Below are 19,812 nucleotides of genomic sequence, written 5' to 3' on the forward strand. Positions count from 1 at the left end.
TTTTTTTGACGAACTGATGCTGAAGTAGGCCCTACGTGCGCTAGTATCTTATGTTTTATATTTGGGGACTAGATGAGGAGCTGAGAACCAATAGAAAAGTGCAATTGCAGAGATTGTACATTCTTTATTAAGGAGAGACAATTTGGTCTCTCGTCTTTTCTGGACTTTATGATTTGCTCACCTGCTGTTCATGTAATATGTGACTCATCTGTCTACAGGTTCATAAAAATAAAATCAACAGTGTGAATCTTTACTCTGAGAAAAATAGTTTTTCACAAACCATGTAGGCTACAAATATGCCATAAACATTAGACACCTGATAAGGTGGTCTAGGGGGTTGGGTCTTAACTGGAGATTTAATGACTTGATTTAGAGACCACATAAATAGGCTATAGCTACACATTAAATCACTGTCAGATATATATATATATATATATATATATATATATATATATATATATATATATAAAACATGATAGGATATAGGTAAAGCCATATAACAGCCTCTTGATTTTGTGTGATTTGCAGGGCAATTCGTCACCATTATATGGAATATAAAGAATTAATGACAGGAGGCGTGAAGGTCTAGTAGCAAAACGCCCCTGGCCAATGTATGTCTGAGCAGAATCACACAGCGAGCTGCAGTAAAGTGTTGAGTGGAGTCATGATTCAGTGCTGTCGAAAAGAATGAATAAACGGGGCGAGACATTCACAGAGCAATTGAATGAATCCTAAGAACGTTTTCACCCTCTTGGATAGCGGAGTTTGATTTAAGTTCGCTTGTACCTAAACGCGAGGATACCACAAATCACGGTAGGTGTTTTAAACTGGACGCTGAGAGCATCAGATCACTGTGGAGACGCGTGTGTATTTCTGACGATCTGAAAGTTTTGCGATGACATAGCCTACTGTTGATAAACAAATACGTTTGTTAATTTTTAATTAGCGAGTTGCATCTGGCAAATTTAACTATAATACTGTCAAAGAGAAGATCGTTTGAAGACCCCAAATATTACTAAGGATTTTGTATTGGACGTGAAGTTCTGTTTTACTGTAGGGTAGTTTAAATCGACGACCTTACTGTAAGGGGACATTTCACGTTGCCCCATAGGTGTATGTGCATATTGTTTGGATAACAATTACAGTAGGATTGTTTACATGTTTAATCACCTGTAAATATTACAGCTATCTGTTTGCACTGAACACATACATTGAACAAGGTGGGAGTGGCCACGTGATGTTTGGGTGTAAGTAACCAAGTCATTTGTAATCTTGTAGATGGAGCTATTTTGTTCTTTGGAAGGAAGGATGTGTTTGTGGCTGAAATGACTTGCAATCATAGCGGGAGGTATACTTCTGCCTTGGTTAAGTTGTATAATCATATTTGGCACTGGCAGCTGCCAAACCTAATTTCATGTTGTGCATTTGAATTCAAACCAGCCATGTTTCTCCTTTTTTATACTATTCCCATTGCTTATATTTTCAGGTAAAGTGGGACAGATAAAATACAAAATCATCAGCAGGGATTTTAAGTTTATACCAAGTTTGATCACTGCAATTTTAGAAGTGAAATATTTATTATATATTATACAAATTTTTTATATAATAAGTGACAAAAGTGAGATTGAATAGGTACTGTATAGGTATATGCCAAAAGAAAATAATACACAGTATGGTTTTGTGGAAGATAAGCTGGTTTGTTACTGGTGCAAGGTCTAACCCATTTTATGAAAGTCTTTCTGGTCAATCTGCCTTTCCAGCTGGTAGTCACTGATTAATTATCTGGATAATCTTGGACCAGCTAATGGCCATAAATGTTCAGCTTGATCCTACTAGAGATCTAAAACAGGCTACCATCAGAAGTCTTACTCTAGCTGGCATGTGATCTCATATTTGTACAGCTCAACTACATTAGACTATTATGAATTATTCAAGCATTAACTGTTTTATGACAATGATCGTAATCCCTTTGATCAATTTTATTTATACAAATTACTATAGTACTTGGTGATTGTTGCTTGACAGATTCTACAGACATGATCCCTGCTGTAAGCCATGTCACACTGTAGGATCTCAGTTGTCTTTAATGTCAGACTATATGACAATCAACATTAGTTAAAAACGGTTGCACGCAAGAAGACTCGTCCAGAGTTTTATATTGTCAATCCGTGACACGTTCAGTGACATTGAGAGAGATGTGGGATCGAAATGGTGGCTAGCAAACCAAAATGATCTCTAGCGTTAATTTTGATCATGGCTTGTCTTGAAAAGAAAAATAGAATAGAAAATGTGTGTGGAGTTTGTTGTCACACTAATTGTGTCTTCAGGTTCTTTGCTCCTATTATTTTTTTTATTTGATGGTTGTCGTAGGAGAAGCCACTACAGGACTGTGCCTCAACTTCTGACATGGCAGAATTTCATCAGCGGTAAAATTTTATCGCAATGGTCATTAATCAGCTGTCAGCGAACATGTCAAACTAGCAATCAAAGACTACAGATTTTAGCCTACGATCAGAGGAATCGTTTAGGATTTGCAAAACTAGTCTCAGACGGCCAAAATCATACAGTGTGCACCAGGCTTAACATGTTAAGGCAAAGTACTTATGTAATTGACCATTAATTCATCATTTAAACCCCATCATAAAAGATGATGTCCCATTTCTGGCGTACACACTACACAATTTCAGACACCCATTCTTCAGTACTCCTAATACCTCTGCAATATGTTTTCATTCATGACACTTCTGTCACAAATCCCTGCTTCCAGAGATTCAGTGGCCATTTAAACTTAAGGTAGATGTCAGGAAAAAATCCCTTTTACAGCAGCAAGAGCCGTCATCCCCTTGATATCTATTGCTATTCATCCTCTGGCTTTAGTTAAGTCAGGGAAAGCCACTTTAAAGAAGCAGTCACACTGGGGAGGAGCTGATTGGCAGGTGAGGGACTGATTTGGAGGCAGCGGGATTAGAGAAGTGTCTGAAAGAGAGGAGACGAGAAGCTAGGTCAGGACCTGATTCCCCTTCAGTGATTAAACCGATTAAATGCAGAGAAAAAGAGGGGCGTGGAAGGGTTGACGTGCCAACACAAAGACTTTTCTCGCTGTGTATTTGCTGTTTACAGCATAAAACCTAATTCACGTATGTCCATCAGAAACAATTGCACTTTAAAAGGGGCTCAAACAGTTTAAGCCAATTATTAAAAACTGTCAGTGTCGAAAGCTGTTGGGTTTAGTCGGGCTTCATGGCTGGCAGTGGGAAAAGAAGAGCAGATCAGCACCGCAGGCGCAGCGGTATACCTGTGATGCTAGTTACTGTACGAAATAGGTTATAATGCCTACTGTCTTTTTTCTTTATCTTGTTTGCAAACATTCTGTTAATGCTAGTTTTCCTCTGTCATATAATTGTGGTTAAATGTCTGACTAAAAAGAACATAGCATTACTGAACCATATTGGTAGGGTCTGTTATTTTGTATTCAAGATGATAAATAAAATATTGGGTAAATCATAAAATATTTATTAAGGGATTATTAAGCATGATGGGTGATACTGAGGAAGCATTTCTGACCACATAAAGTCAGCAGAATTGTACATCCATTTTTTTATGTTCTAAATAAAAAAAATATTTAGTTGTGCAATTTCCCACATGGAAATTCTCTTATGTGTTGGATAAAGCTCTTTTTCTGGACCAATTAAAGGGACAATCTGTAATTTACTCAGCTTAATGTAAGTTGTAATGTATATAATGTAATGAAAGTTGACATTAGGTAGAATTAGAGCCTCAATCACCATTCCATTTTCATTGGATCTGCATTATTCTAATGAAAGTGAACGGTGACTGAAGCTGTCATTCTATCTGACATCCCCCTTTGTGTTTCATTGACGTCCATGTTTGGAACAATGTAAGGATGTGTAAATGACAGAATTTTCATTTTCAAACATTCAAATGCTGGCCACCACGCTAGGGTTGAGCAATATTCAGAATTTAAGAATTGGAAGTGGAATTTAATGAACTACAATTCAACAGAAATGTAACAGGTTATGTCATTGGCAACTGTTTTTCCTCCCTGGTCCATAAATTTGTCAAAAATAAAGTAGTGTATTTGAAAAATTAAGGACAAATTTCTATAGAAATAGATTTATCTGTCTGCATGTAGGGCTTTTTTTTTTAAATATTCCAACAATGTCATCATTCAAAGTTTGTCTTGATGAGCACTCTCTACACTTATTACAGTTATATTTCAGTTCATTTTAATATTCCTTTCTTACGATTTAAAGAACAATTCTGCATCCTTTTTGCTTCCTCAATTTAAATTCAGGAATTAAATTGGAATTGAAAGCATTCTCAACCGTACAACCCAGCACCATGCAACATGTCAGAGCACATGCCCTTCCCACCAGGCCACGTCTCAACAAAAAATAATTCCTTTGTCCGCGACTCCACCTGTGAGCATTTGTGATGTTTCTTCCCCTGCCATGATCAATGGCGACCCAGGAGATCCCAGATTTCAGCTTGTAAAGGCTGTACATTGAGGCCGCGTCTGGGCCCATCTGAAAAGCTTTTGAAGCTTCCGTATGTGGTTGAGAATGTGGATAAAGCGCACAGGTGTCTGCGCTCATTTCTACTTTCTGATGCGAGTCAGGGACCTGCACCATGCAGTGCAATGGCTAATTAGAAAGCAAAAGAGAGACAACATTTTATTTCACAAGGCAGTTCTATCATTCCACGCTGCATGTATGTGTAGACTGCTGTCTTTGTGAGGAGTCATGGTGAAATGTCCAGGAACAAACAGAAGTCCCATCTGTACCTGTTTTTCATCTGCAGTCAAAGCCTTGCTGCCTTACAGAGGCAAAGTATTTGACTGCATTCCGGTGTTACTTTTGTTCCAGAGCTGTATGTATATAAAATGTATTTGTGTACACACACACACACACACACACACAGACACACACACACACACACACACACACACACACACACACACACACACACACACACACACACACACACACACACACACACACACACACACACACACACACACACACACACACACACACACACACACACACACACACATTAGGACCTCAATTATATTTTACATGTGCTGTACACTCTTCTGTAGGGTTGGGTATCGGTTGGGCTTTATCCGATACCAGTACCCACTCGGTATTTTTTAAACGGTTCCGGTGCTTAAACGGTTCTTGAAACGGTAGTTAAGAAAACGAAACCGCACACACTTTGTCAAAAATAATACCCTTTTAATTACAGGGCCAAACTGGACACAATATTAACTTAAATCTTTAAACAATATAAATACAAGTAACATATGGTAATAGTAAATAAACCAATATATAATAAAATTCACATTTACATAATATCAAATAAAACAATATTGTATCAAACAATGTAATAATACTGGAGATTAATAGAGATTACTACCAGGGTAATCTAATCTCGACATGGCTACAGGTTCCCATGTTTTGTCTGCAACCAGTCATGTAAGTTTGGTATTTCGTTCCCACTGCGTCTTAAGGCTGATTTATACTTCTGCGTCGGACATACGCCGGAGCTTCTACGCCGTAGACTACGCATTGGTTTTAATTTATCCTTCTGCGTCGTTGTCCGCGTTGACGCACGCAGAGGGAGCATGTGAAACCCGAGGGAGTGGTTTGAGCAGACCAATCACAGCGGTTGCGTCCGCGTAAAATTGACGCGTTGTTAAATTTTTGGAGAAGTGCACGTCAGGGTACGGCGGAGGGTACGCGTGCTACGCACAGCCTACGGCGTAGCTACGGCGTAAGTTCGACGCCCAATTTATACTTCTGCGTCGAACTGACATCCAACGCGAATAGAGCGTCAAATACGCGTCTATCGCGTCTAGTTAGACGCTTGAACATTCGCTGGAGTTAAATTTTTTCAACTTGCGTGGAAGACGTTCGCGGCAAACGCGTCGCCCAATTCGCGTCATTCGCGACGCCCGGCGCGAATGATGCTTCTATTCGCGTCTTTGCATTGACTTTGTATTTAATCTACTCACGCAAATAATTAAATTCACGCTCGGTGTGAACACACCATAAGGCTGCGCTCACATATAGCGCCTAAAAACGCGTAGAAAATGCTAAAGGCTCATTTATACTTCTGCGTCGGACCTACGCCGGAGCCTCTGCGCTATACACTACGCGTTGGTTTTCATTTATACTTCTGCGTCGTTGTCTGCGTTGACGCGCAATTACACATGCAGAGGGAACATGTGAAACCCGAGGGAGGGGTTCTAGCAGACCAATCACAGCGCTTGCGTCCGCGTAGAATTGACACGTTGTTACATTTTTGGAGAGGTGCACGTCAGGGTACGCGCGCTACGCACAGCCTACGGCGTAGCTGCGGCGTAAGTTCGACGCAGAAGTATAAATTTAGGCTTTAGGTGCACCGCGTTCTCCTTTTTCCAAAGCGCTTCCGCTCTGGAGGCGTCTGTCGTTGCTTAGCAACCATCAGCTGCGCTCTCCGTTACAGCAAGGAAAACGCTTGCGGCATTCTGAAAAGTTCTGATGTTTTTATCTCGATGCGGCGCAGACGCGCTTGGAAAAAACCGAGCGTGTCGCTTCCATTATGAGTGCGCATACCGTGTGCCTACATTTGAAATAACGAACTTGAGCGCGCAAAAGACGCGATATGTGAACAGGCCCTAGCGTCGAGGCGGCGCCTGCGCCATCAGCCAATGGATTGGCTTGATTCTATATGGGCTTCAGACAATCGACACTGTTACCCCTTTTCCACTAAAAAAAGAACTGGTTCGGAACTGGTGCTGGTTCAAAGTTTGTTCGGAGTTGGTTCAACTTGCGAACCTTCTCAGAACCTGTTTGTTTTTCCACTGACTAGAGCGCCCCCAGCAAACGACGTCATTACGTCACCATACGTCTTAGCTAGAAACGCTTGCAAGTACAACATTACTTGGGATTATCTCTAACTTGTGTACCAAGAAGGCTTTAAAAACAATTGAAATATGTCATGTGGGTGACGGATGAACCCAGGTGCAGACAGTATGCAATCACTGAACGTTTATTGTAGACAGAAAACAGGGGAAAACAAAACCCACTAGGGTGTAAAACAAGGGCAACTGACGAGGGAAGGCTAAACTAGACTAACACTTGACAAACTAGACTATAAACTAACAACAGAAACAGGATCAGTAATACACTAGACAAAAATTCACAAGGTAAGTTAGCAATGACTCACACAACGTATGACAAAGTCAAACAATGAACCGACCCAGGACAGCAAACACAAAGGGATTATAAAGGGAACACTAATGACAAGGACAGGTGAAACTGACTAGACTATAATGACAAGACGAGGATAAGGGGGCGGGGTTACGTGACGAGACAACACAAGCACATGGCCCAAGCAGAGGCCATGTGCTTGTACACAAAACATGGGTCTGTCATGATTCTGCCACTAGACCAGAGAAATCAAAAAACATGGCAGGATCATGACAGAAATATGTAAGCCGTTTAATATTTTCTTTTGATATCTTTTTGATTAGTTATATGCCCCTTCTTGTCTTTTTTCTTTCCGTTTATTTGTTCTATAATGTGACTGTTTTATTCTTTACTTACATAATGTTTTCAATAAAAAAAAAAAAATATATATATATATTTAAAAAAAAGCTAGAAACGCTTGCGCCAACTTCAAGCATAACAATTACAATGGCGGACTACATCGTGTTTCTGCAAATGTTTCTCCTGGCTTTGCGATCCGATATGGTCAGAAAAGATTTTTAGAGCACATCTAAACCCACCCCCAGCCCCCGCCGTAAGCATGACGTGGTAAAAGAACGGTTCTAGTCCAGCAAAGAGTTGGTGCCGCTTTGGAACCAGTTTTCCTGGCCGAGAACCGGTTCTTTGACTGTCGAAACATAGAACTGTTTCGCGAGTAGGCACCGTCTCCGAACCGGCTCTCAAAATGCTTTGGTGGAAAAGGGGTAAGAGAGGGCGTTCTTCTGACCATGGTTCTGACGCGTAATTTTACACGTGAAATGCAGCCAAACCTTGGAGCGTTTTGTCTTCGGTATCTTCATTAATCCCCTCGCTATTAGCAGACGTTCGTTCCGGGACTCTCCCGCATATTGATAACGTCTCCCTGATGCCCGCAAATTAGATAAAATCTCCCGGAATCTAGAGCGAGCGAGCAAGAGCGCGCATGCGAGACAGAACAGACAGTGCCCCAAACCAAGGAGAGGGAGAGAGCGAGAGACCTTGCGTGTGTGCGCCTCATGACACATAAAGTCAGGCACCGAAATCAGGCACCGAAATTTTCGTTCTTATTCGGTCTGGTTACTACCGTTTATGTCGGAACCTGTTCCCTATTGGAACCGCGTTTCGGTACCCAACCCTACTCTTCTGCTTGTCAATCAAGTTTTAAAATTAATGTGGCTGGACTAAAAGTCTTGTTTTATTTAAAAAAGGAAAAAGGACCATTAACTGCACATTCTGAAGTCAGTTGTTATGGTTCTTTGTCGATGTCTGCGGCATAATGAACCATGGCCAGGTGGTGCCAGAAAACCTTCTTTCAAAAACACTTTGATACGGCAGGATATTTAGCTTGTAATATTAGTAAGCCATGTCCCTCCCTAATTGTTTTCCCTGACAGACCTTTTTTGGTATGCACAAAATTAATTCCCAAGTTAAATGAGTTTTGTACATCAATGTACATCTCCCAAAGCTTAGAATTAATATATTAAATTTATTACAGTGATGGTGTATTATTGGTGTTGAAAACAGTTGCGCTGCTCAAAAATTTGGTGACAACCAGGATTCTTTGATGAATAGAAAGTGTCATATCAAGTCGCAGCAGTTTAATGATTTGACATCTTTCGTTTTCTCGCTTTGACTGGACTTTATTTGGTCCCGTTACCTGACAACTATAATAGAGACTCATGTTTGCTTTCAGATGATCTAGTCTATTATGGATATAACGCAACATTAAAAATTCTGTACTCTTTTGTCTGAAAAAATTATAAATAACAACACTGACCTAAAGTGCAAAGAGGCAATTACACATAAAATTAAATTATTTTAAAGTTAATGCAGGCATCACAACTATAATTTACAATATGAAAATGGATGTTCATTTTTAGATTTACTAAAGAACCATGAACATTACCATTAATAATGTCCATAGCCTGGGCTATTATGGCTCTCAGTATTTTTTAGTGATGCATTGAAAGTTTTGGCTGAACAAATTAAAATATTTTTGGAAGGCCAAAATCATTGACTGGAAATTGAAATGAAAGATGATTCTGTCTCATTTGAGATATAAACAAGACTTTATTTTAAACCAAATATAAACCAAACTTTAAATAAACCAAACTTTTATTTTTATTTTTGTGCATCGCTACTTCCTATTCTTACTGCATCCCTTTATCACTAATCAGTCAGTTTCACAAATCGACATCATAAGTCTCTCCACAAACCTCTGCCCTGGCTCGGTAATGGTCCCAGTCTCCATAATTGTCCACTTTTATGTAACCTGGAAATTTGAAAATGGCAGCACTCATGTTATCCCACAAGAATATTTCAGCAGCAGCATATTTCCGTCTCTTTTTTTTGCACACTTGCCTTTTTATCTGCTCTTGTTTTTGTTTTTACACCATTGTTCTCAATATGCATATAGACATCTTGTTTATATCTCCAATGAAACAGAATCATCTTTAACCCTTAAACAGGCAAGAGTGGAAAATGCTAAGCAAAAATAATTTCATGTCATTTTTTATATCATCTGGACTTAAATTAAACATATCCAAAAGAATTTTTAAAAAATTTGATATATTTTGGATTTTATGAGTTGTGTCTCCTGAGACACGTTGCCTGATTAGGGTATAAAAAAGGACCAAGTCATTAATCTGTTAACTGTTACTGCCACTGCATGTTTAAAACAACTATATCCCATACTTCACCTGATCTAATGTTGAGAAATGATATATGATTCGAAAGCTTACAAACTCAAGATTCAGCCTGTGGAACCCGTTTTGAAATTGGACGTTGCGTTACCATAGAAACGGTACTCTAAATTATTTTATCGGGCTCCTCCCCTTTTGGGCATCGTCATTTTTCATAATTTGAGATCAAAACCTTTTCTAATCTTGACAAAACACATCTTGTCTGAAAGGTCTGAGTCTCAAGGTTCCATATTTTGTGACAGAATTGATATTTGGACAGAAATGTATTAATTTGTTATGGCAGAATGCATACAATTAAATTCAATGGAATGTAAGTCACCCGGTGGCTATATTTAGTATTATGCCTAAACAAAATCTTATGGGAACTTCAATTTTTGTGACATCAACTTCAAATTTGGAACACAACTTGGTTAGATATATGGCTTTGATTTTATAGTAATTTTATAGTAAAAAATATTTAGTAAAATACATATTTTATAAAAAAGAAAAAATATTAAGTACAGTATATTTGATTTAATGTAAGTTTAAACTTCCATAACTTTTTCATACTTTCATTTTTTGAAGTGCTTTCACTTCAACAATAATCTGCTGACTGTTTTGTTTAAAACAAGAACAAACTTAGGTCTATATTCCAAAGCATTCTTGAATTACAATCATTTAAGTTTGAATAGTGCATTTTAAATAGAGCTAGTTTAATCCCTTTTTTATACCCTAAACAGGCAACGTGTCTCAGGAGTTACATACATTTCAAAACGTGCTAAATAACAACATGAACAACAAATTACTTAATTTTCTCCTTCAGCACCTTAAGACAATGTTCACAATTAATGTTAGCAGTATTCTTTTTTTCAGAAGAAAAGTAAGTTTAATATATATTTACTTATCTCAAAATCTGAATGTTCTGCACAACTGGCAGCCATGTTGGATTTAGGTCAGGCTGACTAATTGATCACAAAAAATTTGAAGCAAATTATGTGACCAGCATACTCAAGACAGACCAGGCTGTCATAAGTGATAAAAGGATTTGATGAAAAAATCGTTCTTATGCCCCAAAAAAAGACAATAAAAACGATGTATCTCGTGAGTCACGTTGCCTGTTTTAGGGTTAATTCCAACTTGGCTCCCCTTGTGGACTTAAGTGATGTTAAAATTAAAAAATAGCACATCCATTAACCATAAGCTTGAAGTAAAAGCAGAAAGAAAAGGATTAGGGGTGAGGAACGGCTTTCCACAATTCATTAGACATGCTGCTTTACTGCTGTTCACTGTGTCCTACTGTGCTCTTATAAAAGGATTCATGTTGGTGAAGAGAAACTCTTTGTAATGATCGTGAGGCCCAGATGGCTTGATTGAGAGGGACATGTTCACCTTAGAATTTCAACTTGTCCCGACCACATGCTATATTATACACCAATCCTTCATGAATCCTGTAGAAATGGAAGCGGTGGTCCAATGTCCTCCTTGTAATTTCAGTTGTGTTTTGTGATGATGATTATTGATTGTTATGGTACTGCAACCTTCAGTTACGTACCTATTCTAATGATTTAATTTTCCATTCATGAAGTGGCTTGAACTCTCTCCCAGGGGCCGTTTATTGGGTAAATGCTGTTTACTGTGAGGCTGGGCGGAGTGAAGTCAGAGCCACTGCCTTTTGGCCAGTGCAGTAATAAACCACATCGACTCCCTCTGGAAGTTTAAATGTCTCAGAAAATGAAATACGGTGAAGAAATCTGGCCATGCAGTAAATAAGTCTAAGAATCCGTGTCTGCGCCTTTTCCTTTTAGGTATTGCTTCTTTGTCTTTATTATTGTCTCATGGCTGCTAGTTTAGTCTTTCATACTGGCATCAATCGAGTTGTAGTAAGTAGAAAATGAAAAGTCTGTAAATAACAAGATTTTCATCCTCTTTCTCCTTCATTGCTGTTCTGCAACCTTTTGACCATTTTATGTGTATCCTCTCATGATATAAGCTTAATATGCATACAAATATCTTTAGTGTAGGAAAGTTATGCACTTTGAGAGCTTGATGGACCATTGACTGCTGTTATGTCCCTATGTGTTTAGGGGATTGGACGCAACATAAAGAAAGTGGAAATGTAGTGAAGAGATTAAGTTTTTGTTTGATATATTTTTGTTAATTCAATAATACTGAAGGATGCTTAAGAATGTGGTGCTCTCACTCCATTTTACACATTTTACTGTTTAAATCCATTCTACTGAATGATTTTCTTCTGAAGTCAGTGCAGAAAATGTGAAAAATGAGTTCTGTAATACGGTCACGGACTCAGCCGTACCATCAGCGCCAGATCCTGCAACTCCTTCACTACATGTGTTAGACTTACCCGACTCTTTACCTGTGTTCCTGGCAATCTTCACCTTCTCTTCTGCCCCGCAACCATCCTCTTCAGTCCCACAATTGGCTTCCTCTTCAGTCAGTTCACCTGCTGAAAGAAAAAAGAGACTATTATATCCAGCTAAGTTACCTGCCTGAATTCCATACAGTGCCTTATGTTCCTTCGTTATCTGTTGGTGAAGTTTGCTTCACAGACTCACTCATTCCGTTGTCTGTTCCCCATCTGTGACAAATACCTGTACATTATCGACAGTAACCGTAATGGGAATTGTACTGCTAAATGGTAATGGGATATGAATGTTCAAAGTCTCATTACTATTTTCAGAGGAGTGATATACATTTTAAAATTGTATTTATTTATTTGCACACAATATATTGTTATGCCTGTTCTGGGTTTGAGTTTGGTTTGAGTTAGTTTTGCACTGTTCCCAGTTCTGTTTCCTTTGTCTTTGTTCATCTGTTGCTATGGTTTTTATTTACCCACCTGGGTCTAGTTAATTATCTTGTTTAATCCCTAGTGTTTGTCTGTGTATTTATAGCCCTGTGTTTCAGTCTTTTTCAGCTCTTCTCATTATTACTGTGGTTGTTCTGCTTATCGTGTTTTTGTTTCCTTTGAACCTGATAAGTTTTTACCTGAGTTTATTTTGATTAAAAAAACTGCTTGCAAATAGATCCAGCACTTTTATTTACGTCTTCATTCAACCCCAGAATGACATGTATAACAGCCCCCATTTTTACATTTATATTGGTTTGTAAAGCCTTCAGTTTGCATATTGTTTGCAGCAGAAAATTTGCCAAGTTGTTCTACAAAATTTATAGAAATAATTGAAAAAATAAAGTTGAAACCGCTGCTAATTAAATCACAGCCTTTTGCTTTCTAAGGCCATATTTTGACTTTGATTTAGTGAATATTTAGATCAAAATTATTAGATGAATTGATTTAATTGTGCAATAGTTGGGTTATTTGGATGGGGGAATGTAACTGCACCGGGCCTGCAAGAAGATGTTGCACATTTTTCTCCCTTTAAATTTTTGTATATTTTAATGAACCGATTTCAACAGCTGGCCAACAAGTTGATTGCCCCATTGGGAAAGCCATGGTCCTGGTGCTTTGACTTGTCCATCCTTGAAATGTTTTTAAGTCTCTTTTATAATAGCACACCACCCACACTGAACCACTGCAGTATCCAGTGACTTCATGCCAAAGGAATTGTTGAGCCGGTCATTGTTATTGAAACATCCAAGAGACTGATGAACTTAATCATCATTATAGCTACTTGTGTTTTATTTGTTCACATGCTGTTGAGTGGATTTAATAAATATAAAGAGCATTGTAGGGGTGTTATGTCTGAGGGAGGGGATTAAGAGAAGATTTGTGTGTATTAAGACCTTGCAGGTGTAATAAGTTATAAAATATTACCTAAATAAAATATACACAAGATTTTAGCTATACGTATAAAAAATGTTATCAGCCATGCATTCCTTCATAGGTTTGGTTTGAAGATCAAAAGGTATCCCATTCCTAATACAAAAATGATAACATAAAAAAAGAGACTAGTCTTTTCTACGGCAAAGCTGGACAAATGGCCTGATTCTGTCTCGTCAGGAGTGTTTCTCAAACAGTAAGCTTCGGTTTTGTGTATGGGACCCCAGGTACTGTATAGTAGCCGAATAGCTTTGTGCTCAGTAAGTGGAAGGATATGGGTCATGATTGATTCCGTTTGCCCCTGCAATACTGGAACGGACTCTGGAGACCGATAGAGAAGCCAGGCCCCTCAGTGTTTTTGCCATGTTCTTTGAAGGTACTGCACATAATTGAGTCCTTGGGGTATAGAGCTTTGCCTTCAGTGCCCCCCTTTCTTGCTTAAGGTTTTCTCTGATATAGCTGTCATCTGAAATAGCAGACACTGAGCTTCTCAAAACCTGATCTGCATTTGACCATGTATTGTTTTACCATGTATCCCACTTGTATGGGAAAGGAATCCTTACAAGAAATCTAGTGGTATCGGTTTAAAAAAAAAACTTTTCTCTACTATTTTTTTCTTCATTGAGGTCGACCTGACCAAGGACAACTCGTTCCCAGAAAACCTTTGGGAGGCCTTACCTAAATGCTAGATATTTAAGCTTGCGTTAAAGTGCAAACAGTTTCTAGTTGCAGAATAGTGTTCAGACAGATTGAATGTCTGTCAGATCTGTCCATCAAATGACACTGAATGGTGCTGGCGTAAAGCAAAGCACATGATGTGATTCCCAGTGCACATAATATCAAACTCTTAATGGGTAGGCTGTTAGTAATCTCATTTATTTCTCTTAATCAGTAGAGGTAACATTTACTTTTTGCACTTTTGCAGTCAAGCTGGTTAGAGTGGCACAGGAAGAGTCTAGAGATGAAGATGGAACGCTGGAGGTGTTGGTTGATCCTAAACAGTGTTGTTATAGTGAACTAAAACTACTGAAATATTTTATGAAATAAAATATAAATATTTGAAGAAAATACTTAAACTTAAAAAATCTTGAATAAATATTGCATTGGCAAATAGCTGAAATAAATTTAATTTGAAGTACTAAAATAAAAACTGAAAAATAAAAATAAAGCTATATAGAAATATAAAAAATAAAAGTTACTGACAAAACCACATAACAAAATGTAATTTATAATTATAATTATAAAAAATATATAAAAATAAAAGCTAATTAAAAAAATATGAATAAATACTATAATAGTACATGAATAATCCTAAAATAGCATTGGTCTTGAGGGCATTGGTAGAATATGAGTTGCTTTCTGTTGCACAAGGATGATTCACCTTCCTTCTATCCTATTTATCTTTACTATCTAAAAGTTCCATACTGGCCATTAACAGTTTGCTCTATTTTGTCACATTGTTCTAGGCCATAGCCTGAATCTGTCACATGGTGTGACAGGTCATGTTGCATAAGAAATCTAACAAGTGCCTATTTTTTGGAGTTTGCCAGTGTATGCTATTTTTCTGGTTGTAGCATAGTACACTTCAGCATGTTCATCTCTTGTACATAAGTTAATTTTCAAAAAACAAACTATAACACATTAATTTCACAATTAGTGACATCACTTATCTTTTTTTATTTTTAGATATGGTAATGGTTTTATTAATCAATAAATTAAAATTAAATTAAAACGTACAATGACCCAAATAACTGTGTTACGGTAATATTGTTAAAGTTCCCAACCATCTGTAGTGATGTGTTTTATGCTAAAATAAAAAGTCATATCCCAAATGCACATTTATATAAGGGTTAAATACCTGTGTAGATTAACAGACACTCGTCATTTGAGCTACTGACATGTTTTCTGCCCAGTTGAGCTGAATCAAAACAGTCTGACTCGCTTTTAATATATTATGCTATTTTTTAAAATTGCCAATGTAGCCCTAATGGCAGCTGTACAAGTCTTAGTAATGAGTGCTGGTTTGTTTATTACATTTGTGATGAGTTAGTCATCACACTGTGCTCCAACCATGGTAAAGTCAATGTCAATGTGCCACTCTTTCTCAATCATCGTTTCTCACAGTTTGTGAAGCATGGCAGGCTGTGAAGCCAGCAGAATTGAACGGCTCCTGGAGGATGTAACTCCACTGTGCAACAGCTGGAAAGTTACAACAGGCAAAGATCGAAATGGCTGTGGAGCAGAATTAATGTTCAGGAAAAAGCACGTTTCTTTTTCAAGTATCTTTTATTAGATTTTTTTTTTTTTTACAGGATATAGATCTTAAGCTTGTTCTTTTGCCTCCCTATTCTAGTTCTTCTAAACATTTCATTATAACCCAATTTGATGTGATCTTGTCGACTCTGCACCTCAGACAGTTTTCTGCGACATTTTATTAGGACTCCATTTTCCTCTCTGTTTGTATCCATGGAAACAGATGAACATTTCAGTCCCTTAGTGCCGAACTCCCCACCATGGCTAATATGCTCTTGATGCTCTGTGCTCAGAGGGTACAGGTTGACAAAGAGTGTTCTACAGTGCATTAAGTACCCGAGACATAAGTGCCTTATATTGTTTCAGTTGTGTGGCCTCCTGGCTGATAATCAATGTGGTAATGATATTTTGTTCCTTAGAAGAATTGGTCATGTGAAGCATCTTTAAGCTTGAAGGTTAAACTGAATAAACTGATTGTGATGGCCTCTGGAGAAATAATTATTTCTGTGAGTGCAGTCTTTTTTCATATTAGCCACCAATGGTCTCAAGGTCACTGGTCAGATTATAAGCATGAGGCCTCTGTCTTAGTTGGATGCCCTTGTTGTTGCAAAAGTGATCCAAGCAGACATCTAGCTGATCACACTTAAAGCACTAAAAGGATGCATGAATACTAATAGCAAGATGGTTGCAAGATTTCAAGAGAGTTGAAAGTATGAGGTCTCAGTAACAGTGTTTGCTTGTCATGTATTTCATGCCATATGAAATAATGATTATCTTCATTTTATGCACATTTATTCACAGTTTCAAAGAAGAAGTGTGTAGCAGATTTCTGAAAAGCAGTACGCTTGCCATCAGCTGAAAGGAGAGACATATACAGGTACATATGGTATGGTGATTTTTGATAATTTTTAATCATGCCATCAAAATCCGGCTCTTGTTACTAAGGTCAGCATGAAAAGGAATATTCACTTGGTTCTTAATTTTAACCTCACATTTAAACCTGTGAATGCATCCTGTTTGTGTATCCCAACCACTAATGCTACAACTAGGGTTGTCAAAAGAACCGGTGTGGTAACAAGTCGATCCTGACATTTTAAAAACGTAACGACACCCGCCTTTCTGCAGTACTGGAAGAATCATGTGCTGGGTTAATCTGGTACCCGCTGATAGGAAGCTGTTTTCAAATGTCCCCGTCTATATTTGTGTTAGCACTTTGTGAAGAAGGTCAAAGGTCTCTATTTACAACGTGTTTTTCCAGTGTTGAGAATCACTATAAAAAAAATTGCTCTTTGGCTGTTCATGATCCAATCAAGGACAGTGGTTCCACGTGGCTGAAACAAGTAAAACCCAATAAATCTTGATAAATCCTGTGATCTACAGAACAAACTAAATATAACTTTTCTTTACACATGTGATGTTCAGTGTTGGCAGTCTAGAAGTGATGCAGGTTTCATCCAGAGAACTACCATATAGTCGGGGAGCTAAAGTCTCAAAAGCTCAATAAAATGGGTTGAACCTGACATGGTCTGCCATACTTTTTATTTGTGTTTTTTCTGTTAACTTTGACCCTAAGAACCAATAATTGGAGAGTCTGCTCTGCCGGAAATATCGCGAATTTTTTTTTTGGCCATTTTAGTGTTTGCACCCTTTATTTTTTATCAGAAAAATGTGAAAAATGATTTTTTTCCTTAAATCCTCAGTGGATTGGGTAGGCTGTCAATAAATGCATTCCAGATACGCAGAACACATGTGCTGACAACATCCACTGAATAAATAACTCTTAAAACACATTTATACTTGATTTTGCATCAATTTAATGCAAAAAAAGTAGGCGTTTTCTCACTTTTTTCCAATATTTTCATCTTTACTTCATTAGCAATCAACTATTACCCTAAGTTATGACATCAGTCAATATGCCATTCTTTTCTCCAAACAGTATACTCATTCCACAGAAAAAATTATAAAAATCCAACCAAAATCAATAGATCTGTGATGATTTTACTACTAGTTGGCGATCAACAGGCTCAGAATCTCAATAGAATTTTAGGCTACTCTCAAAATTTTGAAAGACATACTGGATATTTAAAATCGTCATGAAACGGAAGTTGAGATTGTCCTTTTTTCCTTATTGTGACGTATATCCGAGTGAAACGGCTTCTGAAATTTGAAAAAAAATGTAGGGCGGGGCTTGATTTCGTCCTTCTGGAATTAATTGGATCGTTGGAGGTTGGGCGTTGCTAACAAAATGGAGGCAGATTTGAATGCCAGTTTACAGTCTGTTGTGGAGGATTTCTCTCCACCGGACTCATCCCCGTTACCCTACCATGAAGCATTTTTAATTGAGGAAACCGACGATGAGAACGAGGACGAGCAGCCAAATTTTCCGTAAGGAATCACCCCATATTTATATGAGCCTCCTGTGAACCAAGATGAGGCGGCTGATAGTCATGCCCTCTAGTAATAGATTTTGACCAGAAGAGAAGAGAAGTCGTTTCAAGGGGGGAGGGAAGGGTAACGTATTTGATTAAAGATTATAAGGGTACATGAATATATAAGGGTTTATTTCAACAACTCTCAATTTAACATGAAGCAATCACATTTGAACCAGAAATCTGATACAATGGTGATAAATAAAAATTAATTGTTTAAATAACAATTTCTCTGTGAAATTGTACTGGTATTGATACCAACTACTGAAATTTTGGTAAAGTGACAACCCTTGCTACAACTATCCATCTAAGTATTCATCTTTTAATAAAACCCTCATCCTCCATCGGTTGTTATTTTAATCTTGGTTTCACAGTGTTCCCCAATGTAATTTAGCACACTTTCCATCTCCCTCAACAGTTTCTTGGAAAAATCAATTGTTTGTCTCTAATGCTTGTCATGCCATATTGACAATATAATAGCAAATGCTCCTCCTAATCTTTTAAAGTTGGCATGAAACTTACCATTGTCTTTTCTTCCCTGTTGTGACGTATATCCGTGTGGAATTGCTTCTCGGACGATAACAAAATGTAGGGTGGGACTTGATTGGAATTGATTGGATCGTTGTCGTTTTCTACTTGCAATCATTTTGTGTGAGTGAAAGGTTGGAGGGGAAGGATTGAAACTTATCTGGCTATTGGACAACTTATAACATAAAAAAAAAGATTTGTTCATTTTGATTTCATGGTGACTGAAGGTTTTACATGCAATTTTTCCTAGTTACATACAATATGCAACAAAGTGGAATTTGCTTTCAGCCTACAATCTTGAAAAAGAAAATTACAGCTAAGAGAGAACACACTCTGATCTTGTGTGTCTAATTCTGAGCAATCTGAAAAGATGTTTTCAAGGGATACTGCCATGGTTTCTGCTATCAGCAACTTCAGACATTCCCACAGTGAAAAAAAAATATTGTTCTTATGCTGGGTATATTGTGGCGTCTTCCTAAATTCAGCCGCTCTTAAAATTTACAAGAATACAAGAAGGGTAAATTTAATCTATTGATTTGTATGACATAAAATGTCCTTTTTCCTTTTTTAACAATTGTTTTGTCTATAGTGCTTTCTGCCCCTTCCTTGCTTTGCAAGTGCAAAACTTTCTCAAAACAAAGGCTCGGTCTGAAGTGTTGTAACACTCTTCTGCATTGTTTCATTCATGTTATTGTTAACATGCAAGAAGGTGTCATGCTGACTATTTTCTAATGTTTTTTTTTTAATCAATACTTCTCCCTCTTGCTTTGCTCTTTTTTTCTCTCTGGGTCCCTGTGTCCATCACCTTATCTCAACAGGGTGTTAACAGACATTCAATAACGCTAATGCTAAATGTTTTCCATCAGCTT

The 19,812-nt window shown here is 37.7% G+C and overlaps 1 protein-coding gene across 5 annotated transcripts in view; it reads left to right on the forward strand.

The window, feature by feature from the left end:
- The first annotated feature begins 570 nt into the window (after nt 1-570).
- tspan18a (tetraspanin 18a) overlaps nt 571-19,812 on the forward strand; it is a 33,285-nt gene continuing 14,043 nt past the window's right edge. The window contains exons 1-3 of one of the 5 annotated variants that reach the window (XM_077228348.1): nt 630-813; nt 2,371-2,426; nt 16,788-16,872. In XM_077228348.1, coding sequence (XP_077084463.1) covers nt 16,870-16,872 — 3 coding nt within the window. In that variant the 5' untranslated portion in view covers nt 630-813; nt 2,371-2,426; nt 16,788-16,869. Of the gene's footprint in view, nt 814-2,370; nt 2,427-16,787; nt 16,873-19,812 lie in introns of all 5 variants that reach the window. The other 4 variants (XM_077228350.1, XM_077228349.1, XM_077228347.1 and 1 more) reach the window with 4 other exon arrangements.

Source organism: Siphateles boraxobius, unplaced genomic scaffold, assembly GCF_051911475.1.
Source record: "Siphateles boraxobius isolate OS27281-9 unplaced genomic scaffold, OSU_SipBor_1 130, whole genome shotgun sequence".
Classification (NCBI taxonomy): Eukaryota; Metazoa; Chordata; class Actinopteri; order Cypriniformes; family Leuciscidae; genus Siphateles; species Siphateles boraxobius.